The sequence below is a fragment of the Notamacropus eugenii genome, chromosome 5, assembly GCF_028372415.1.
Source record: "Notamacropus eugenii isolate mMacEug1 chromosome 5, mMacEug1.pri_v2, whole genome shotgun sequence".
In the NCBI taxonomy this organism is placed as follows: Eukaryota; Metazoa; Chordata; class Mammalia; order Diprotodontia; family Macropodidae; genus Notamacropus; species Notamacropus eugenii.
Genome location: NC_092876.1, coordinates 335,289,836 through 335,313,543, shown reverse-complemented (window position 1 = coordinate 335,313,543; position 23,708 = coordinate 335,289,836). Strand labels below are relative to the sequence as shown.

The 23,708-nt window shown below is 40.7% G+C and overlaps 1 protein-coding gene across 4 annotated transcripts in view; it reads left to right on the top strand.

Annotated features, from left to right (window-relative positions):
- LOC140506450 (lactotransferrin-like) overlaps nucleotides 1-23,708 on the top strand; it is a 69,015-nt gene that overhangs the window by 33,594 nt on the left and 11,713 nt on the right. For all 4 annotated transcript variants that reach the window (XM_072613635.1, XM_072613636.1, XM_072613638.1 and 1 more), the window contains 12 exons: nucleotides 1,419-1,579; nucleotides 3,538-3,646; nucleotides 5,195-5,383; nucleotides 6,997-7,141; nucleotides 9,008-9,063; nucleotides 9,921-10,099; nucleotides 13,747-13,915; nucleotides 16,925-17,088; nucleotides 19,106-19,196; nucleotides 19,691-19,744; nucleotides 21,967-22,119; nucleotides 22,597-22,744. In XM_072613635.1, the coding sequence (XP_072469736.1) occupies nucleotides 1,419-1,579; nucleotides 3,538-3,646; nucleotides 5,195-5,383; nucleotides 6,997-7,141; nucleotides 9,008-9,063; nucleotides 9,921-10,099; nucleotides 13,747-13,915; nucleotides 16,925-17,088; nucleotides 19,106-19,196; nucleotides 19,691-19,744; nucleotides 21,967-22,119; nucleotides 22,597-22,744 (1,618 nt within the window). The remainder of the gene's footprint in view (nucleotides 1-1,418; nucleotides 1,580-3,537; nucleotides 3,647-5,194; nucleotides 5,384-6,996; nucleotides 7,142-9,007; nucleotides 9,064-9,920; nucleotides 10,100-13,746; nucleotides 13,916-16,924; nucleotides 17,089-19,105; nucleotides 19,197-19,690; nucleotides 19,745-21,966; nucleotides 22,120-22,596; nucleotides 22,745-23,708) is intronic.

Genomic DNA, 23,708 nt, shown 5'->3' with positions numbered 1-23,708 from the left:
CAAATAGAGTTAAGTGACTAGCCCAGGGTAAGATAGTAAGTGTCAGAGGCTGGATTTGAATTCAGGTCTTCTTAGACTACAGGTTTGGTGCTCTATCCACTGTGATACTTAGGTGCCCTCAATGGCTAAAATGGACAGGCTAGTCCCTCCACTAAAGTCCTCCTCTGATGCTTCATCTTGCCATGAAGGTGATACTGGCTTCCTAAAGCCATTGTGAGCTGAGTTCAAAACCTGGCAGGTCCCATTAAGCTGGGAAGATGTCCAGAATGGTTTTAGTGCTATCCTAGGACCACAGAGTCATGACTTCAGAGGTGGAAGGAATCTTAGATTATACTAAGAATAACTGACATATATGTTGGTTTAATTGTTAAAAGCATCTAGTCCAACTCCCTTATTTTATGGATATGGAACTTAGAGGAAGTTAAATGACTTGCCCAGAGACGCAGGTTGAACCTAGCCTTCCAGCTGCAAATCAGTTACTCTTTGTTATTAGTAAAACCTAAACCACAGACCAGCCAAGTGTGGAGAGTATAGAAGGACAGGGGATATAAAAAGGGTTCTGAAAATGAAGTGAGGTAACTGTGTGACCTTGGGCAAGTCACTTAAACCCAATTGCCTCCAAAAAAGAAAAGAAAAGAAAATGAAGAAAGGACCAATGCCCAGGAAACCATGGATCTTTGAAGTGCTGACTTGCACATCAACAAAGCTGATTTGAACTTCTCTTTGTCACTTTTTTAAAAAGGCAATCAGAATTAAGTGACTTGTCCAAGGTCACACAGCTAGTAAATATCTGGGGCTGGATTTGATTTCAGGTCATCCTGACTCCAGGGCCAGTGCTCTATCCACTATGCCACCTAGCTGCCCCTAAGTCGGGGATTCTTAATCTAAGTTTTGCAAATTTTTCTTTTTTAAACTATATTCAATATAGTTGGTTTCCTTTGTAATCCTACACGTTTTATTTTATGCATCATGCTGACTGTGAAAAATAGTAGCAACATCAGCATTAACAAAATATAACCCGCTCACTGCACCCCCTCCCCCAAAAGAGCCACTGAGGAAGAGTGAAATACCTGGGAGAGAGAGGGGGAATTGTCTTTTTTTCTATCCCCAGTCCTTCCTTTCCAGCTTCTGAGGTGGTGGGAAGGAAAGGGGAGGCATCTTGGGAATGAGTTCTTGTGCCCTGGATAATTGAGAGCTGATGACTAGCCGGGGGCTGGTTTGCCAGCCTCAGTTTCTCTTTGGTGGGGACAACTTCCAATCTTGCATGGAGGCCCTGGAGGTCTTATTCCTCTGTGCTCCCTCCTGGAAGATGACAGCTGCAAGGGATCAGGACCCGGGACAGGGGCACCTTCTCTGCTCCTGGTTGAGAGAGGGGAGTGCGTCCAGGAACTCATTCCCCTCTGACTTTTCTCCTCTAGGGCTGTGCCTGGCTTCTGCAGAACAAGTAAAATGGTGTGTCATATCAGAAAATGAGCTGAAGAAATGTAATGAATTTAAAGAGGCCATGAAGTCTATCAACCATCCCGGTCTGGCCTGTATAAGGAAAACTTCCCACGTAGATTGTGTCAAGGCCATCTCGGTAGGTCACAAGCCCTCCTTAGTGGTGTGGTGGAGTGTGTGTGATTGTCTGCCTGAGGGAGAATTGAAGAATGTTCTCCTTGTTCTCCCCCAACTCTCTTACTTTGTTTTATTACACTGATACCTCCCTTCCATAAGGGTCTCTAAGAAATTCTTGCTATTAATCAGTTATTCAAGTCATATCTGACTCTTCATGACCCCATTTGGGGTTTTCTTGGCAAAGATACTGGAGTGGTTTGCCATTTTCTTCTCCAAATCATTTTACAGATGAGGAAACTGAGACAAACAGGGTGAATGACTTGCCCAGGGTCACATAGCTAAGAAGTGTCTGAGGCTAGATTTGAACTCAGGATGATGAGTTGTCCTGACTTTACCCAGCACTCTGTGCACTATGGTGCCACCTAGCTGCCCCCAAAGAAATGATTAGTGCTCAGTAATTCTGGAAAAGTGCTTTCCCCGAAAGGGAGCCTTGGAAGGGAGATGGAATTACTTGTGCTGCTGAGAAAGCAGCTCTATGGAAAATAAAGGAGGAAAGAAAAATAAAATCCAAAAATTATAACTGTAATGGTAGCTAAATTACTTTTCAAAATAAAATAAAATATACCATCCCTGCTGTTGCCTTGTATTGGCACAGAAGGGACCCTGGCTTCTTTAAGGCTATGACAGCAAAGGGCGAGCTCTGACAAGGCCTGCCAAGCTGAAAAGGCTTCAGCTGAGGGAGGGCCCTTGGACGGGGTGCCTGCCAGCTGTGACTCAGCCCAGATCAGTGCCGTGATGCTCATTACCTGGAACTTAGTTACCAGGTGACCCACCCTCCCCTCCTCCCTTCCTTCCTTCCTTCCTTCCTTCCTTCCTTCCTTCCTTCCTTCCTTCCTTCCTTCCTTCCTTCCTTCCTTCCTTCCTTCCTTCCTTCCTTCCTTCCTACAATCTTCCAGGGGTGGAGGAGAACCTAGGTGAATGAAGAATTCAAGTACAAATGGGAAAAGATCATAGAATCATAGATTTGGATCTGAATGGGACCTCTGAGGTCACCCTCGTTAAGCTCTCCCGAGGTCATCCAGCTAGTGTGTAGCAGAGCTGGGATCTGAACCTAGCCCTTTGACTTCAGAGAGTATGGCTTATATATAATTAATTATTCAATGGATGTACAAATGAAAGGGAATCTGCCTCACTCCTATGCACTTACCATTATCAGTTTCCATAGCTTATAGATTTAGAGCAAGAAGAAACCTTAGAGGTTACCTAAATTCAACCTCTTCATTTTACAGATGAGGAAACTGAGGCCCAGAGAGGTCAAGTGCCTTGCCTAAGGTCCCACAGTAAGTGGAAGAGCCAGGATTTGAACTCCAATTTTGGCTTCTGATTCCATATCTAACTTGCTTTCTCTAGACTTCTTGAGGGTAGAAACCAAATAAAATTATTATTTTCTGTGACCATTTTTTATCAGGAAGGGTTTGGTAAATGCTGTTTGGTAGGCAGGGTAATTGCAGGCAGGGAGGGGGAAGGAGAGAGATTTTCTTTTTTTCATTTAACAGGAGAGAGAACTTTTGGCATGATTATCTACTATTATGTTCCAAGGAAGGTAGGAAGGAGCTAAGCAATTATTAAATCCCTACTGTGCTAAGCACTTTTGATCCTCAAAACAACCCTGAGAAGTAGAAGCTGTTATTATCCCTATTTTACAGTTGAGTAAATTGAGGCAGAGAAGGGTTAAGTAACTTGCCCTGGGATCACATAGCTAGTAAGTATCTAAAGAGAGATTTGAAATCAAGTCTTTCTGACTCCAGGCACGGGACTCTATCCACTGAGCCACCGGATAAAAGACAATGTAGCTTTGTGAAGGCTTTTCTGGTCGGAGTTTTTCTATGATTTCCTGCCAAAACTGTCCCTTACATGTGACCATACTGTTCTTATTGAGAGGTGAGGGACGTCAGTGATGTTTACACTCATCCCTTTCAGGAAAATGAAGCTGATGCTGTGACCATCGATGGTGGGTTGATCTACGATGCAGGTCTGGTCCCTTACAATCTGAAACCCATCGTTGCTGAGGACTATGGTACAGAAAAAGGTGAGTTCTCCTTGACTTGCACATGTTAAATCCCAATCCAGGATGGAAGATTCTGACAACTCTCAGGGTGCTGACAGGACCAAACCCTGAAAGTCCAGAAACTGAGGCTTGTGTTATCCTCAAGAGAGGCCATTGATGAGAGGGAGAGATTGGGCTTCGTCTGTGGGACAAAACTTCCAGAAGTTCCCTGATTGTAGCAGAGGCCCTTACGTAAACAACTCTCCCTCATCTTCATACATGTCTGCCCCCTGACATTGTTTTCTCTCTGTGCTTCTGGCTCTGAAGAATGTAAGGAGCAGAGAAGGAAAGAAAAATCAATGACAGATATCATTCTGGTCACCAAAACAATGTAGGAATTTTAGCTGAGAAATCACCTGAAAAGCTACTGCAGAGCTGGCCAACAGGAACTAGGGCCGTGCATTTGCCTGAGTGGAAGCATTGGAAAAATTCCCAGCATTGAATAATTTGAAAAGGGAGAGTTCTCTCTTTTTAAAAAAAAATTGTTATTTTTAATTTGTGGAACAAAACAAACATTTCCATCATATAGTATAATGAAAAAAAGATTGCATGGGAAACTGCAGATCTACTATGTGCAGCTTGCTTATTCCTTTTTTATATACACAACAAATTTCTATTTTTTTCTTCTGTTCCCCCCAAGATAGCTATCATTACACACAATCAGGCATTTATATGTATACACACATGCATATATGTTAAATTATTCTATACATCTATTTATCAGTTCTTTCTCTGGATGCAGATAATGTCTTCATATGTCCTTTATAGTTAATGTAAATAGTCAAAATAATTTATTTGTTCAAAGTCTTCAAACAACATTTCTGCTGCTGTATACAGTGTTCTCTTGGTTCTGCCCATTTCACTCTTCGTTATTTTGGGTTTTAAAATACTTTTATATATGTTTATATACCATATATGTATATATGTGTGCAAGTATGTATGTGTATATATGTATGCGTGCATATGTGTATGCATGCATATGTATATGCGTATGTATGCACATGTATATATGTATGTATGCATGTGCACATATGCATATATGTGTATGTATGTGCGTATAATGTATAATGTGTATATATGTGTGTATGCATGTATATATGTGTATATATTTATCTGTGCATGTATATACGTGTATGTACGTGTGTATATGTATATGTGTGTATGTATGTTTGTATATGTATAATGTGTATATGTGTATACATGTACATGTGTGTATATATTTATTTGTGTATATATGTATACATGTGTATGTGCATGTGCACACATGTGCGCATGTATGTGTGCGTGCATGCATGTATGTATATATGTGTATATATGTGTGTATGTATGTGTGTATATGTGTATGTATGTGTGTATATGTATATGTGTGTGTGTATATTTATTTGCATATGTATGCATGTATATATATATGCATATCTTCTTCTTTCTCCTCAGCACCAGACCCAAGTCCAAGGTCAGAGGTTTTCTGGGATCTCTGCCCCACCTTAGGAGATTGACTCCTCATCTTGCTGTGTCTTCTGTCTCTTACAGCTCCTCTGTCTCATTACTTTGCTGTAGCTGTTGTAAAGAAAGGAACTAATTTCCAAATCCAGGACCTCAAAGGCAAGAAGTCCTGCCACACTGGCTTGGCCAGGTCAGCTGGGTGGGTCGTGCCTGTGGGGACATTATCTGATCTTAAGTTGTTGGACTGGCCAGGACCACCAGAACCCATAGAGGACGGTAAGTTGACAAGTACAACAGGGACTGTGAATGCAGTGGCTTCTAGCTGTAGGATTATTATTATGAATTCCCCCCTCCCTCCCTCTCCTTCTACCTCCACCAGCGAAATGAATGCTCAGAGGGAAATTTTGTTTCATGAATGCAGAGGAAACTGTAGCTTGTTAGCTTAGACTCAAGGTACCTAGGGCATTAAGAGTTTAAGGGACTTGTCTGTACATACAAGACCATGAACCCAGGTCTTCCTGATTCAAAGGCCAATTTTCATTTTTTTCTTTCTTTTTTTAAAAAAAACAAAATATTTTAGTCCTCAGTATTACATGTTAAAACAATTTTTAAACACTTTAAAAAAAAGTTTTGAGTTTCAAATTCTGTTCCTCCCTTCCTCGCTCCCTCCCCTCCCCCCTCTCTGAGACATTAAGTGATCTGACATAGTTTATACAAGAGCAATCATGTAAAATATCAGAGGCCAATTTGAGATCCACTTTCCCACATTCTGTGTTCATTGCACACATATATTGGCTACATACATCGGAAACTGGCACGCTAAGGACAGTGATAGCAGCAAGAAAAAGAAGGATGATCATTTGACAGTAGCAACAGTAGAAAACATTATTGATTCTTGTCATCAGTCATCAGCAATCTTTATTTTATTTAGTGTGCAAAATTTGAATACGCATGATGAATGAAAGGTAAATTTTATGTCAAATTTGCAGAAAAGGTTATCTGGACAAATTAGAAGGAGGAAAAGTCTGGGCATGATGTATCTTTCTTTCTGCGACTGAAAAGTGTGCTTTAGGGGATGCAGTGGAGAGAACACCAGCTTTGGAATCAGGAGGACCTGGATTCACATCCTACCTCAGACACTCACTAGCTGCGAGTCACTTAATCCTGACTGCCAATAAAAAAGATAGAAAGAAAATGGTGCTTTGTAAAACTAATATTGGCTTTTTATTTTTATTCCAACTTCTTGCCTGAGGTCTGTGCCCAGACTTGGATGGCTGTGTGCTTCCTTGTAGTATGCTAAGCATTCGACAATGCCCTGCAGCAGAAACTTCTTCCAATCCAGGGGCTCTTATCCTTTTTTGCGTGTGATATATCCCTTCCGCAGTCCGGTGAAACCTATGGATCCTTTCTCAGAACAATGTTTTTAAATGCATAAAATAAAATTCAAGGCTCTTAAAGGAAACTAATTTTATTGGACTATAGGAGGCAAAAAATATATATTTTTAAAGTCAGTTCATGGATGCTCAGTTACTGAATTAGTAACTATTAGAAATAATTTATTCTCTTTCTTGGTTTTGGGACTTTCCCAGGAACCAAGAGATAGATGTACAGTTGGAGCAGGGTATTGACCTAGAATCAACACTTGAAGGATGAGCCCAGGAATTGTTAGGAATATAATTATTGTGCTTGGAAGTAGATCATTGATCTTCTTGTGGACTCATTCATTCAAAGTGAAAAGCAAACGGCTGAGGTCACTATGTTCATGCAGATGTCTTCTGGGAGGAGGGCAGGCCTCGAAAGCAATCTTTGGTGGACTAGCCTGCTGTCTCTGTGCGTCCCTCTACATGCCCTTCATGCCATTTACTCCTGCTGTTTCTTTCTCTCCATAGCCGTGGCCAGATTCTTCTCTGGCAGCTGTGTTCCCTGTGCTTTGGGGAAGAATCCTAAATTGTGTTCTTTGTGTGCTGGAAAAGGTAGCGACAAGTGTTCCTGCTCTGACAAAGAACCATATTTTGGCTACTCAGGAGCTTTCAAGTAAGTTGAACCCTCTCCATAACTCCAGCGAAACTTCAACCATCAATAGGTCTGTGAACATTCTCCCCAACTCCTATGATTTTCTTGGGTCCCATCAACAGTCACACCTTAGCTTCAATCATCCTCACCCCTGGTTTCCCAAACAAGTCAGGCAGGACAGCAAGTAATCTGTGCATAGGTGCCCTCCTTCCATAGTCACCTCTACTTTTATTTAAATGAGGTTAATTTATGTAAAACACTTTGCAGAACTTACAGCATTATATGCAGAGGGGCTGTTATTATTACTATCATTATTGCTGGTTCTTTCAGTTTCTTGGGCCTAGTCTAGGTCTGAACTGGAGGAAAGCAAAGGGCCTGACTGAAAAAGCTTTCTAGTACTCAGCAGTCCAGCTGATAGTCCCTGGATTATTAGAGACAGGCTGACTGCTTATGAAAAAACAGGCCCCCACCCCCAGGCTCACAGTCTGGCCTACTGAAAAAAAAAAAGACTCTCTTTTCCCTATAGGCCAGTGTGGGCTGGCCCTGTAGGGCCCTTCCATTTATCCCTTCTGGCTGCCCACTTCTGCTAAATTTCTGAAATACATGTTTCCTACTAACCAGTTCCCTCTCCTGATGCTCACCTCACACTAGGGCAGAGCTTCTCTATGTTTATCAAATTACCTGTGCTTACCAAAAAAGGAACAAAAAAATGGATTTTTAACTCAAGTCAGTTAACATGGGGCCCTTAGAAGATGTGAAGTTTTTCTTCCATGTTACAGTCTCTTAAATTGTTTTACTTTAAAACACACACACACACACACACACACACACACACACACACACACACACACACACACACACTCTTCCAGCAAAAGTTGAGGGATGGCAGAATCTTGGGTCAGTGTCTGAACCCCCTCTGCTCTTAATACACCCCTGGACATTAGTTACATGCCGAATGCCCAGCTCTGAGTTAGGGACTGTGAGAATACAGAAGTAACAGAGGCAGATTCTGCCCTCAAGAAGCTCACAGAAGGAACATTGGATTGGGATGGGAAATCTAGTGGTTCAGTCATTTCAGTCCTATCTGACTCTTGGTAACCCCATTTGGGATTTACTTGGCAGAGGTACTGTAGTAATTTGCCATTTTCTTCTCCAACTCATTTTACAGATGAGGAAACTGAGGCAAATAGGGTTAAGTGACTTGCCCAGGGTCAAACAGCTAGTAAGTGTCTGAGGTCAGATTTGAACTCAGGAAGACAAGTCTTCCTGACTCCAGGCCCCCTGCTGTGTGCATTATGGCACCACCTAGCTACTCTGGGAAGACTAGATTGAGACCTATAAAACAATAGTCAACCAATCATGGCACAATGTGAGAAGTCTCATTGGCCCAGTGGAAAGACAACTGGATTTGAAGTCAGTAGACTCCAGTCTGAATCTTGACTTTCCCACTTTTACTACCTATAAGACGAGTCACTTCTCACAAGTAACTTTGGACCTCAGGCTCTTCATCTTTAGGATGAGGGGGCTGGAGTCAGTCTTTTCTAAAGTCCTTTCTAGTTCTGGATCTGCAAGTAAGTGGGACCCTCCCCTTAACTGCAGTTAAGTTTCACACATCAATAGGATTCATCAGTATCATTAAATGCTGAATGGGGTCATGGGTGCTAGAGGAGTGGGGTGAGGGATGGAGACCTAGGTTTGAATCTTGCCTGTAGCTCTTCATACTTGTATGACCTTATGAGCCTCAGGTGAACTAGGTGTTTGTTCTCTGGGTCCTCTTGCTTTGGAAATCCTCTGTACCCTTCTCTGTCTGTGAGGGCTATAGGAAAGCATAGGACAAGCTATTAATGATGGGCTGTGTCCATTCTTGTGATTTTCTTTTTTCCCCAGATGCCTGAAGGATGGTGTTGGTGATGTGTCTTTTGTCAAGCACACAACTGTGCTAGGTGAGTACCAGAGTAGAGAAGCCCAGCTCCCCACCACCCCAAGCCTAATCTCAGGCTTGTTCTATTTTCTGCCCTTGTAGTCTTTCTTATAACCCTTTTCTGAAGAGAATTTTAAAAAGTTAGTAATGGTCTTATGGTTATACCACTTATGATCTGTAGGAAGATAGGTGGAATTTTCTGCACTGGGCTTTTCCGAGTCTCTCTTTCATTGATTATTAACCTTTCCTACTTCTACATCTCTAGTCATACTCTGATCATTGTAGATTAAAGTTACTCACCTTGGTGCCTGGTCACCCTGCTAGATTGTAATGTCCTTCAGAGTGAGAAACATACAAGGGAGACAAAAATATGAAAGGTGGAATCACTGAGACTCAACAGCCAAGGGAGGTGAGGGCTGGAGGGGGTGGGGAGGAAGGTTGCTGGAATGTTCATGGGTAATTGGTTACAGCCAAGTAGTACATGCAAGATTTCTCATGGGAAAGTCTGGTCCTCTAGAAAGGTGATATCTAATTTGCTCTTAGGCCTTTGTAGTGTTGCCAAGACTAGAAACATGACAAAATAGTTGGCCTAGCATCTCTTTGGCCTAGAATTCTGATTCTACTATGGATTTAGTCAGAGATTTCTTCTTCCTTTTGATCTTTTGTTTTCAGTCAAAGTGTGTATCTCATTTAATGACCATCATAGTGCTTTGTACACGGTAGGAGCTCAATAAATGCTTGTTCTGTTTGAGTTTGTTCTATAGTAGATCTGGCCTCACTAGTCTTGCCAGGTTCAACCTTGCAAGAGGAGATGCTGAGACACTGATTCAAGGAAACCTTGGAGCCCTGCTCATTTGGAGTTTTTGCTTCTTCTTGCAGAGAACCTTCCAAATGAGGCTGAGAGAAACGAGTATGAGCTCCTGTGCCTTGATAACACAAGGAAGTCTGTAGAGGACTACAGGGACTGCAACCTGGCCAGGATCCCAGCTCATGCTGTCGTGGCCCGAAGTGTGAATGGCAAGGAGGATCTGATCTGGAATCTCCTCTCCACTGCACAGGTATTAACCATCTCTTTTTCCTCTTTTTTTTTAAATTCAATTTTATTTTATTTTCAGTTCTAAATTCTCTTTTCCCACCCATTGAGAAGGCAAGAAATAGAAAACTCATTATAAATATTTTTGGTGTGAGATGATACTTCAGAATTGCTTAAATTTTCATCTCTCTAATTATTAACGATTTAGAGCATTTTCATATAACTATTGACCATCTTTTCCTTCTGCTAAGTTTTCATCATGTTCATGTTTCCTATTCTTCTTTAAATCTTTTTAAATTCTGGTGATTTCGTTCCTTCCACCAAAGTCAGTCAGAGAAATAAGTATCTTGACAGATGTGAAGACCATTGGCTCTGGGGTTAGAGGGCCCATTTTCATATTCTGCCTTCCTACTCACTCATTTTCATTTCATCTCTTTAGTTCTCAGTTTTCCTATCTGTACATTGGGAGTATTGGACCAGATGGTCTTGAAGTCCCTCCCAGCACATTAGACCTTTGATATTATAAACACATGACCTGACAGAGTACATTACAGTTAACAAAGTATTATCTCCTTATTCCTTAAGAAGGTACAATACGATGGAAAATTAACTCAACTTGAATTCAAAAGTCATTTCCCATCTCTGTCACAATCTGGCAGAGTGATCTTCAACAAGTTGCTAAACTTTATGAACCTCAAGTTCTTTGTCTATAAAATGAACTTAACACCAGCATTCTCTATACCCTGCAGCTGGCTCCCTCCAAAATTTTGGGTGGATGGTGAAAAATGCAGAGGTTACATATTTTGGGGGGACTGCCTGAAATCCTTTGGCATGCTGAAAGCAGTCCGTGGGCCAGAGGTTGTGCAAGCCTGCCTTATAGGAAGGTTTTAAGGTATACATGAGCAATTATGCAGAAAATTCTTTTGTGCCTTGGAAAGGGGTATCTGAGTATAGGCTATTATTGCTTCTTTGGATTCTCATAATAACCCTGTGAAGGGACCCAGGCAGGTGTTACTGTCTCCGTTTTAAAGACTGAGGAAACCTGATGCTCAGAGAGGTTTAACAGAGGCTGGACTTCAATCCAGGTCTTCTGACTTTGTCTCCTACACTCTCTACCTTCCCATAGGCCATCTGTACTCTACAGAGAGAAATCTACTTCCTGTATTGCTGATGCACTGGCTAGGTTAGGATCTTATAAGCCGATGAATCTGTCTTTCTGTGCTAATATGCCCCAGATAGATTCACTACTGATGTTCCATGTGATAGAAAGAAAAAATAACATTTTACATGGCCCCTTAAGATTTGCAAAATGCTTCAGTTATTCAGTTGTTTCAGTCATGTCTGACTCTTTGTGACCCCATTTGGGGTTTTCTACTGGAGTAGTTTAGCTTTTCCTTCTCCAGTTCATTTTACAGATGAGGAAAACAAGGCAAACAAAGTCACATTGCTAGTAAGTGTCAGAGGCCAGATTTGAACTCAAGAAGATGTCTTCTTGACTCCAGACCCACTACTGTATATACTACACTGCCAGAAACCATCCTCATTTTACAGATGAGGAAATTTTGAACAGAGGTTAAATGACTTGCCCAAGGTCATACAACTACTCCATATCCGAAGCCAGATTTGAACTTTGTTCTTCTGGACAACAAGTCCAATGCTGCTGCTACACTCCCTCTGTGAATATTTTGGAAGAATTGATCAAGAACAGATGATTCTCAACATAATCAAAGTTGTCTATGATCATAAGGGAGAGCATTTTTCAGAGAAAAGAACTGAGAAAATACTTCTCCTCCAACTGCTCTAGGGTGAACATTCTTAAATGTTTTGGAAGAAAATTAATTAAAAGAAAGTCTTGGATAAGAGAAATGGAGATAGATAGAACTGGGAGATTAATGGGGGCATACAAAGTAGACAAGAATATAAGGTATATAAGATGGAATCGCTGATGTTTAACAGCCCTGGGGTTGGCAGAGATGACTGGAATGTTCTGAAAAAGAGGTAAAATATAAATGGATTGCAGGATCTAATCAGTTCCTCTAAGGAACATGCTTCCTTCAAGTACTTTCATTAACTAGATGAAGGTAAGGTTCCCCACTGCCCTTTGCTGTGACCCAATAATTATATCTAATTTGCTGTTAGGCCTTTGCACAATCTTCTAAAAGAAGCTAAATACAATAGTAGCTCTATGGTCTTTTTGGTCTTGAATCCTAATTCCACAACAGATTTTAGTTAGAAGTTCCTTCTCCCTCTTGTCCTGTTATTTTTGCCTTCTGGTTTCTGTTCACTTTTTGTAGGCTGATTTTCTTTGTCCCTTTAATAATCCAGGGATCAAAAATCAGTTATAGTGTGCCGGCTTTGTGCCAGGTACAACACTAACTATGTGCTGGGGACATAAAGACAAAACACATACATATATATAGGTTTACATAAGACATATAAAATAGATACAAGGCCATATGGGAGACAGGGGCAGCTAGATGGTGCAGTGGATAAAGCGCTGGGCCTAAAGTCAGGAAGACTCATCTTCCTGAGTTTAAACTTGACTTCAGACACTTAATAGCAGTACAATGCTGGGCAAGTCATTTAACCCTATTTGTCTCAGTTTCCTCAACTGTAATATGAGCTAGAGAAGGAAATGACAAACCACTCCAGGACCTTTTCCAGGAAAACCCCAACTGGGATCATGCACAGACACTACTGAAAATGACTGAATAATAGCAACACAGGGGAGAGGTAAACAACAGCTGGGGGGGGGGGAGTCAGGCTTAGATTTCATGGAGAAGGTGCACTGAATCTGGAAGGAAGCAAGGGATTCTAAGAGGCAAAGGTGGAGAGAGAGTGAGTTCTAGGCAAGTGGACATGGTGATAAAAGATGACATCTTCTGTATTAACAAACAGCAAGGAAACCAGTTTGGACCCTGGAATGGGCGAAAAGGAACAATGTATAATTAGGCTGGAAAGGTAGATTGGGGCCAGCATGTGAAGGACTTTAACTAATAGAGTTTATATTTTGATCCTAGTGGGGATAGACAGTCACTGGAGTTTATTGAGTAAGGAGGAGAAACATTGTCAACATCGAGCTTTAGGAATATCATGTTGGCAGTTATGAGAAGGATTTGTTAGGGAGGAAAGAAAAATGAGAGAAGGAGACCAATTAGGAGGTTTTGCAATATTATAGGGGAGAAGTCGTGAGGGACCTAAATAAGGTGGTCTAAGTGAAGAGGGAAGAAGGGGACGCATATGGGAGAGGCTGTAAAGATCATAAGATTAAGCAAGGATTATAAAAGTTGGGGGTGGAGGAAGGGAAGCCCTGAGGAAAACGCCAAAGTTGTGAACCTAGGTGACTAGAAGGATGATGTATCTCTGGACCAAAATAGGAAAATTTAGCTGAGAAATGGGTGTGTGGGACAAGACCACCAGTTCTGTTCTGAGTCTGAAATGCTTATAGAACTGTCCAATAGGCATTTGATGATGAAAGAAACAGACTGGAGCTCAAGAGAAATGAGGGCTGGATATAGAGATTGGTGAACCAATGACATGGAGATGATCATCCAAAGCATGGGAGCAGATTAGGTTGCTAAGTGAGAGAATATAGAGAAAAGGACCCAAACACTGGGTTACCTCCTCCCTTGTGAGTAGTTTTCATTCACTGCTCTCTTTTTCCTTGAATAGGAAAGATTTGGCAAGGGCAAATCAGACAAATTCAACCTATTTGATTCCTCTCCTGGAAAAGACTTGCTCTTTAAGGACTCTACAAATAGACTTTTGAGGATCCCTCCAAAGATGGACTATGAACTGTACCTGGGATACAAATATGTCCGGTCCATTAAGCCTATTAAAGGTAAGCAGAGACTAGTCTATACCAGGGGGCCCAAGCGGTCTGATGTCAGCATGTGGGGTAGGCCATGATTCGAATTCAGTTGCAGGCATTATAAGACCTCATAACAGTTCTAGGCATTTGACTTTTGAGAATTCCAAAGCACTCTCTAAAGATCGGTGGCAACTGATAAGACAGAGAAGCAAAGACTCAGAGGGGATAAATGGCTTTCTTCTGCCAGTCTCCTATAGGTCAGCTGTTAGATCAGATAGTTCTCAGTATTTGTCATCTGAATATGGTAGCCTTTTAGAGGATTTCATTTGAATGAAGGACAGTGACAAACATTTCAAGAACTATATCCTGAGGCTATATTGCTTGGCACAGAGGAAACTTTCAGAATTCCCCTCCCCAATCATATCTATGATCATCAGTTCTACTTTCCAGGAAATCTTCCTTCCCATCACAGTTCCAAGAAGAGAATGTCAGGGATAGAAGGGACTTTAGAGGTCATATATTTGAGAATACACATTCATATATTTGAGAGATCATATATTTGACAATCTGATCATATATCAGAGAGTTCCAATGGTAGAGGGGACTTTAGAAATAAAATATATATGAATGTATATGATGTATGAATACATACAATATGTGAATATATCATATATTTGAGAGATCATATATATTTGAGAATATATATTCATCTATTCAAGAGACCATATATTTGAGAATCTGATCATGTCAGAGAATTTCAGTAATAGAAGGGACCTTAGAAATAATATATATGTGAATATGAGATAGATGATGAATATATGTGATATATGGATACATATAACATACGAATATATATCATGTATTTGAGAGACCGTGTACTTGATCATATATATTTGAGAATACATATTCACATATTCAAGAGATCATATATTTTAGAATCTGATCATATATCAGAGAATTTCAAGGATAGAAGTGACCTTAGAGATCATATATTTGCTTCTCTCCTTTTAAAGATGTGAAAATGGAGGCCATCAAAGGATAATGACTCTCCCAAAGTCATAGAGGGAGGTCCTTGAAAGGTCAGGTCAAATCAATTAATTAGGAAGTATTTAGAAAGTAAGCTCCTGGAATATTTTGGTTTTGTTTTTTAATTATCCACAATTTCTAGCACAATGCCTGGCACATAGTAGGCACTTAATTCTTATTACTTACACTTGAGGAAAGTGTACCAGAGTGGAAATGAAATAGAAAATGGTCTGTTTCAGGGATAGGAGATCTAGGTTAAAACTGATATTTACTACCTGCACAATCTTAGATCAAGTCAGATAACCTTTCTCTGCTTCTGTTTCTTCCTCTGCAAAATGAAGGGGTCAGAGTAGATGGCCTTCGAGGCCTCTTTCAGGTCTAGATCTGTGATTCTATGGTGTGGTTTGTATTTCAGTTCTCATCTTAACTGTGTGACCTTGGACAAGTCACAAAGGTAAATTAAACTGCATCCTTGAAGCTATTGTACAAAGTTTCTTAATCTAGGGTACATGCACTCCTATGGGATCTATGGATAAATTTCAGGGGAGCTGTGATCTTGGATAGGAAAATAATACATCTTTATTTTAACTAACATCTACCTGAAATTCGACATTTCATTCAATTATTTAAAACCATTACTATGAGAAGTCATCATTATTTATCTTTTGTTCTTGAAAGACAGCAAATGATGTCATGAGAGTGATGTTTTGACCTGTGCATTTGCCCAAACACCAAGCTGACCAAGACACAAAAAAGGGAAGGAGCCTCTCTGGTAGTAATGTGCCACTGTTGCCACCCCATGAGAGCATGGCCATCTAGTGGGGTGAGCTGCAAACTGAAAATCCAGAAATTTAAATTTGATCTGTATGCAGGGATCCTGTTTTGCTGCTCTTCCTTCCCAGCCTCCCTTAGAGATTAAAGGAGTCATTTCTCCTTTCTAAAGATTATGGGATCAAATGATTTGCCAGAGGGGACCTTGGAGATCATCTGCTCTTGTTCTCCTTGTCTTAAAGAGGAGAAGATGGAGGCCAGGGGGATTCTTCCTGGATTGTAATGGGAATGAGGAGAAGGTGATGAGTTCAGTGTGTAAAGGCTCTTGAGTTCCTGGATGTTAAAGGAAATGAAAGAGTTCTTCTGGTTACTGGATGGATGATAACCTTCTTTTAATGCCAGAAACCCCAACTTTAAGCAAATGGAGGTAATTGAGGGGATGAGGAGAGCAAATAGTTCATTGTGAGAATTGAGTGAACCACATTGACTCCATCTTGTGACTCAATTTTGGATATAGTTCAGTTCCTTCCTATTCAATTATGGGTCTAATCCAACTTCCATCTTATGAGAAAGGTTTATTCAATTGTGGAAACTGGGAGAAAACTTTACTGTTTTCTTTGAACCTAGTCCTGTTTGACTGGGAAGTTGGACCACCTCTCCTTGCCTCTTAGAGACCCTTGCCCAAGGACATGGGTCATTCAAACCAGAAACCCTGTCAGACCCAAAGACTGATGCAAGGAGTTTTTTTTACAATTACAAACTCAAGCAACTCATATGTTTTATCTGAAAACTGACCCCATCCTGATCAGTCAGTTATTATTTCCATGTTCCTTTGATTGCTTACATTTGAAGGGAATGGGACACCTCATTTTCTGTACCTGTTTGCCCTTTCCTTCCCAATTTGAAAAATCCCTAATCTTGCATCTAATTAGAAATTAGATGACATTTTAATAATAGGTGTATTGTTGTATTTCTTTCCTTTTAATTAATTGCCCTTATTGGAGTAATTGTTTTTAATATAGTAAAGTCTGTCTCCTTGTATTTGGGGTTCAGGCCTAAGCTGAAGAGTCTAGTCTTGGTTTATCAGGCAGTTGCCATACATTGTTTAATAAATCAATAAGCTCAGAAGATCAAATTTTTGTTTCCTTAATCATTTCATCGTTCACCGACCACAGCTCAAGCATTTTCATAGTGCATTTTAAGGATTAATTATCAGGCCAACACTCTGACTTCTCTTCCCAGGTCATGCCCTAGATAAGCTCCATTCCTTAGGGGACAAGAAGGTGAAGTGGTGCACAGTGAACAATGAAGAAAAGAAAGTATGTGACAAGTGGAGCGTGTTCAGTAATGGAGTCATTGCGTGTGAGGTGGGAGAAAACACTGAAGAATGCATTTTCAAGATCATGGTAGGTGGTTCCCATTTTGGTGCAGCATCAGTGTTTTGGGGTCCTTCAGCCTAGAGGATCTGGGTTCTAGTTATAGCTCTACTACTTACCAGTTGCATGAGCCTGAACAAGTTGCTTGGCTCATCAGGACTCAGTTTCCTTGTTTGTAAAATGAAGGGCTTGGCATAGGTGATATTGAAAGTATTAACTCTAAACACTTGTCATTAAAAGTAGGAATTTCCTAACAGAGAAAGAAGATGATGAATACTAATAATAATATTTCTGCTGAGTCTGGGCTACTCTGTTAGGATATAATGAACTCTTTAGGGTACTGAACACTAACTTCCCAGGAGCCAAGTGTATGGCTGCCATTATTCAGACAATCTGTTCTGTACTGCCACTCAACTGAGTCTCCATGCCCAGGAACTCAGTGGAGCCATCAGACAGACTAATAAATGAATGCCTTCTGGTGCTCATGGGAATCTGTGCTTGAGAAGAAAACCTGGTTCACTGTTAGCCTCATGACATGGAAAGAAATGAGCCAAAGAATTTGTACTTTGTAGATAGTGTCTGAAAACTTTACTCCCTGTCTCAATGAAAGTGTTTTCTTTCATTGTTGTGTGTCCACAAAGATATGTTATTGCCCACCAGAGAGTCATAGCCTTCCCTTAGTATAAAAGAAATCCATACCCTCCCCCACCTCCACCATGCCAAAGAGAGTGGGATTTTCTTACAATAAAAGATGTGCACTTATAAAGCATAATATTTCATACTGGGTCTCCTGTGTTGTATCCTAGACTATTTTCTTACTCCTCTATAAAATGAAGAGGTTGTATTAGATGACCTTGGAGGTCCCTTCCAGCTGTAGATCTATGGTGTTAGGAGACTTAGAAGTGACTTTCAACATGTGGAAAAGCACAGATGGGGTAGGGATGGTATCTGAGCCTTCAGACAGTCAAGGTCAATTCTGCAGATCAGTGAAAGATTGTAGTCTCCATCTCTACGTGAATGTCTGTAGAAGGTAAGGGAGGAGAGCGGTGGCTAAGGAAAAGCACGAAGTTAATGAAGGTAATAGTGATTACAAATGACATTTACATATAATGCTTTAAAGTATGCAAAGCATTTTACATATGTTATCTCAAGTATGTACGAGCTTCACAACAATTCTGTGGCATAGGTGCCACAGGTATTATCACCTCCCCCCACACCTCCATTTTATAGATGAGGAAAATGAAGCTGAGAGAAGTGTGACTTATAACAACAGAAAATTTCCTTCCCCCTCTGGAATGACCACTTCAGATTCACCATTAGCAGGTCACACAGAAGTCAGAAAGAGTTGAACTCAAATCTTCTTGACTTCAGGTCAAGGTTATTATGGATTTCATTCCCATACTGGCCAATTAGCACCATTATAATTTAATAATTTAATTTAATAATATTATAATTTATATTGGGGACAAATATTCCATAATCAAAGACTGTATTCCTTAATCCCAAAGTTCACGAATAAGTACAGGAGTCATAGGAGAATTGGGTGGGATATTCAGAGAGAACAGGTAGCTTAATAACCTGGGTAAGTGAAAGAAAGTTATGAGGTGTCAAACAATCAGAAAAATTGAGGTAATAAAACAGAGGACCTTGGTTTGAGACCTGTCTCTATTAGTTTTGTGATCAGCTAACTTCTGTGGTCCATGGTTATCTCATCTATGAGACAGGGATAATAATTTAAAAATTGCACGGTGCTAGGGATTGTCATCAGGAAAATGCCTTCTAAACCATAAAGTGCTATATAAAATGTGAACTATTATTTCCTCTACCCTAACTGTCTGCTATGTGAAATTGACATACAAGGTAATTTTTGGGTGTCAAACCCCACCTAAGTTCCTGGACTTCCCATCCTTCTCTCTCCTTCCCCCTCCCTAATCAGTCAATCCTGTCACCAAGCATGTACTGCAGCAGTCCTGATGGAGGACTACTAAGCTGCATGGAACAGGGACCAATCCGGATGTTTTGGTAATGATTTGCTTTGTCCCCACAGAAAGGGGAAGCTGATGCCATGAGCACTGATGGAGGATATGTCTATATCGCTGGCAGGTGTGGGCTGGTGCCTGTCCTGGTAGAGAACTACCGTGAGTAGAGGGAAGATTTCTCCTTATGCTTGACTCTCTCTGGACTCTGAACAAAGCTCTCAGTGGTGATTTTTTAGGCAAAAGAAGGGTGGGAAATATCAAAGGGATAAAACAGTGTAACTAATAATCATTTAAACATTTAAAGTTCCAAGATAATTGAGAGAGCTTGGGTTAGCCCCTAGCTATATACTCTAAGGTAAAATACTATGTCTTCTTGTTATGCTTCTGGTAGAGAAGGTTCTAATAAGTCCTGAAATGATCGAAAAGCAAAAGGAAAGAGAAAACATGGACCTGAGTCATTCACATACTCTAAGGGTGGGACCAAAATGAGCATGCATTTTTACCTTTCATGTTATTCTGAAGTGTGGAGAATCAAAGATTCTCCTTCATGGGATAATATTATAATAGGATAAATATGTATGCTTAAGGAGACTTGATATTTAGTGAATGCAGATGGAAAGTGACTCACTCTTCCATCTTCTTTATTCTTTCAGCACCTAAGAAAGGAGAAAGCCATGGTCCTGATTGTGTGAATAAAGCCGCTGAGGGTGAGTCTGAATGGATAATCCTAGGGGTGGAAGGAAAATTTCTGTTGTTATAAAATGCAAAACTACAAAAGAGCGCCAGCAGATGAAATGGGTGTAATGCCAGTCATTGCAGCACGCCTGAAGACTGCTACTGTGAATGATTTTAAGGGTCTAATCTCATAGTATAATGAACTCTCTATTCAGCACCAAACTAAACATTGTTCAATAAAGTAAAGCATAGTAAAGCATGACATTCACAGCAACATCCTTAAGCAAAACATATCATCTAATACGCATATGTATCTGATAATATTCAGTATGTCATATGGTGCAGAGCATGTATCGTTCCATCCCCAAAGTCAGGGGGTCCTAGGTTAGGGTCTTTCCTAGCATGATGCATCCTTAAGGGGTAGCAGAAAATGCCACACCATCCACCCCTAGGTCATTGTAAAAACAATCGACAGTCCTCTCCCATTTTGACTTGAGGCTGACTTCCAAACCTCCTCCTTCATGGGCCAACCACTCCCAGCTCTTGCCTGGGTTCACACACAGGCAGCTCTCTGCTCTGGTCCCTATCTCAGCTCAGGGAGACTTTTTCACTCCAAACTCTTTCTGCTTCTGCCTGACAGCAGGCTCTAGGGCCTCCTGCCTGCAGCTTCTGTTTCTAGGGAAAAAATGCTTAACAGGGTTATAGTAATATTTATACGCATTAGTAGCACCATCATCTCAATTCACTCATAAAGACCAACAGAGAGGGTTTCTGTCTGAGGAATTAACGTAGATCAACAGGCAGAGTGCCAGTATCACAAACAATCTTTCTATTAGGCCTCCCCACAAACAAGGTCCCCTCGTCCGCTCAAGTTCGCTTCTCCCTGTCAGCTCTGCTTCTCTCTGTATTCCCTCTTCTCCCTCTAAGCAATACTCTCTCTCTCTCTCTCTCTCTCTCTCTTTCTCTCTCTCTCTCTCTCTGTGTATCTATCTATCTATCTACACTGTTTTCAATCAAAGACTCTTGATCAAAGCCAAGATTCAGTCAAAGGCACTTGATTGGCTAAAAGTCAATTCAGAAAAACAGCAAAAGTTCTACTTTGCTTACCGTTACAAATGGTGGAAAACCAAGGTCAGGTGTTTTGGTTTTTTTACTGAAGTTTATTTTGAATTAACAAAAATTCACTTATTCTCCCACTAAAAAAAGAAAATAAAATTAAAAGCAAAACTCTAAAGTCAGTTGCAAAGAGTCACTGGGGCATTGCATATATTCCTACAAATTTCAAGATGTAGGACATCTTGGTAGAGTTTCATTTCTTGGTTGGGGTTCATTCTTATTAGCCCTGTGACAGGCTGAGAAGGGGATCAAACTCATATAGGTATTTTTGCTTAGGAAACAGTAAAAACCAATTCATACACTTTCAAGCATCCAGGATTAAATGTCAAGTAAGTTTCTCATCTCCCAACTCTGAGACAGAAGATTCTCCTGGAGTTAGGGAGGAGAAAAATTTCTGATCACACACACACACACACACACACACACACACATACCTCTCTGTCTCTCTCTCTCCCCATACATATATATGTATGCATATGAAAGAGAACATAAATAATATGTTAGTTGAATAGAGATGCATTTTATATTACACATACATATAACTACATCACATATACATGTGTGTATGCATGCATATTGGGTTAGCTAGGTGGCACAGTAGATGGAGCACTGGACTTGGAATCAGGGAGACTCATCTTCTTGAATTCAAATCTGACCTCAGACCCTTGCTAGCTGTGTGACTGGGCAAGTCACTTAACTCTGTTTTGCCTCAGTTTTCTCTTCTGTAAAATGAGCTGGAGAAGGAAATGGCAAACCACTCAAGTTAACTTTGTCAAGAAACCCCAAATAGGGTCAAAAAGTCAGATACTAGTGAAAAATAACTGAACATAAACAATTAAATGAAAAAGATTTCCTTGAGAAATAATGGGTACTTTTTTATTCGAAATCTTTTGAATACAGCTAGGATAACTACTTGTTGGGTCTGTTATAGTGGAGGTACCTTTGTAGCCATAAGAAATGAAGTAGCTGTCTGCTGAAGTCCTTCTAACTCTCTAGCTCCATAATTCTGGGGACATTTACATGCCTGTTTCCCCCAAAGGCACAAGGTAGGCTTGGTCTAGTGGTACCAGATGACACCTTTTGGAATGCCTCATAATGCTAACTTCCTTTTTTGTGTGTGTGTGTTTTTTTTTTCAAGGCTATTATGCTGTGGCCGTTGTTAAAGCAGGTACTGATCTTACATGGGATTCTCTGAAAGGCAAGAAATCCTGCCACACCGCAGTTGACAGAACAGCTGGATGGAACATCCCCATGGGCCTGATATACAACAAAACCCATTCCTGTGAATTTGGTAAGCTGGTTCTTTGAGGAAGGAAGGTCTGACTTTAGAGATGTGGAAAAGTTACATTGCAAAATCCCTTTTCACCCTGAGAGGAGGGGAGTGCTAAACATTCTAGCCATATATGGCTAGAATCAGGTTAAAATACATATCAAGGGCAGATATGGAGAAGAAAAGTAGTTACCAAAGGACCTAGGTGATAGTAGCACCATATAAATTGACTTTCTGTATGTGAGCTTTGAGTCATTGTTTTTTTAAATCACCATTGGGTGGGGTCGCCTTCTCTCCATGTAAGGGGCCATGTTCCTACCTGCCTGTCTCTTCATCTCTGAACGTCTGATTTGTTTCATGTTCTGGGCTTATGATCAGATGTCTTCACTTCACTGAGACAATTATATAGTTTAAAGTTGAGGCTTTTAACATGGAAAGTAAAGGGAAGTACTCTTGTATTGATTCATGTAGAAACAACTGTCTTTTTCCTCTATGCAGATAAATACTTTAGTGAATCCTGTGCTCCTGGCGCTGATCCTCATTCCAATCTCTGTGCCTTATGTATTGGCAATCCAGACTCACCAGTTTTGGATAAATGTGCTTCTAGTACCAAAGAAACCTACTATGGCTACAATGGAGCTTTTAGGTAAGGGTATTAGTTCTAGCCCTATTAAGAAACCAGCCCCGGCCTCTTCCCCTTTTTTTCTGGACACCTTTCCAACTCCTCCTTCTCCCTAACAGCTTGGGGCTATACTTAGAAGGGTACCAGCCTTAGGAAACAGACCTTCAAAGAGACTGAAAGATGTACACAATGGCATGGTCAGGGACTGAAGTGTCCCTGATACCTGAGAAATATGCTCTTTCTCCATAGACCCCCAAGATGCTTTGCTTTCCTACTGCTTCTGTATCTGTTCTCTTGAAGCCAAGCCTTTTGTCACCAGCTCTTCATTATTACAGCTTACAAACTCTTGCCGTAATGTAGAATTGAAAATGCTACTGGCACAGGATTAATGCTGAATTATAAAATCATAGATCAGAAAGAACCCTTATAGATCAGCTAGTCTTAACACCTTCATTTTAGAGATGGGGAAATTGAGACTCAGAAAGGTGATGTGACTTGCTCAGGATTGTGTAGTTGATTGGGGGGCAGAGCCTCAGCTAATAGTGAGGTCTCCTAACTCTCATTAAAGGCTTTAGAATAGGTCAATAGGATGCAGACAGATCCATGGCTCTTCACATTCGATCATTTGTGGGTCCTGACAGCACTGATAGATTGGTTGGGTTTTTTTCCTAGTAGATATAACACCGTGACCTACCAGCAATGTGGCCTTTTGTTGCCTCTCAGTTGGAGTGAAGGAAGTATAGATTAGAAGCTGAATGGCTAAAGAGAAAGGTGGCATACTGCATTGGAAAGAACCCCAGTTCTGGAGTCAGAGAATTTACATGCCTCTTCTCATGCTTATTTACCTGTGGGATGTAGGGCACATTAGACCTCAGTCTACTCATCTGTAAAAAATAAGTATAGATCCAAAGGGTTCCAAGTTCATTCTAGAGATCATTCTAGGGCTACAGTTGCTTTGCCTCATTTGTGATCATGAAATGAACTATTG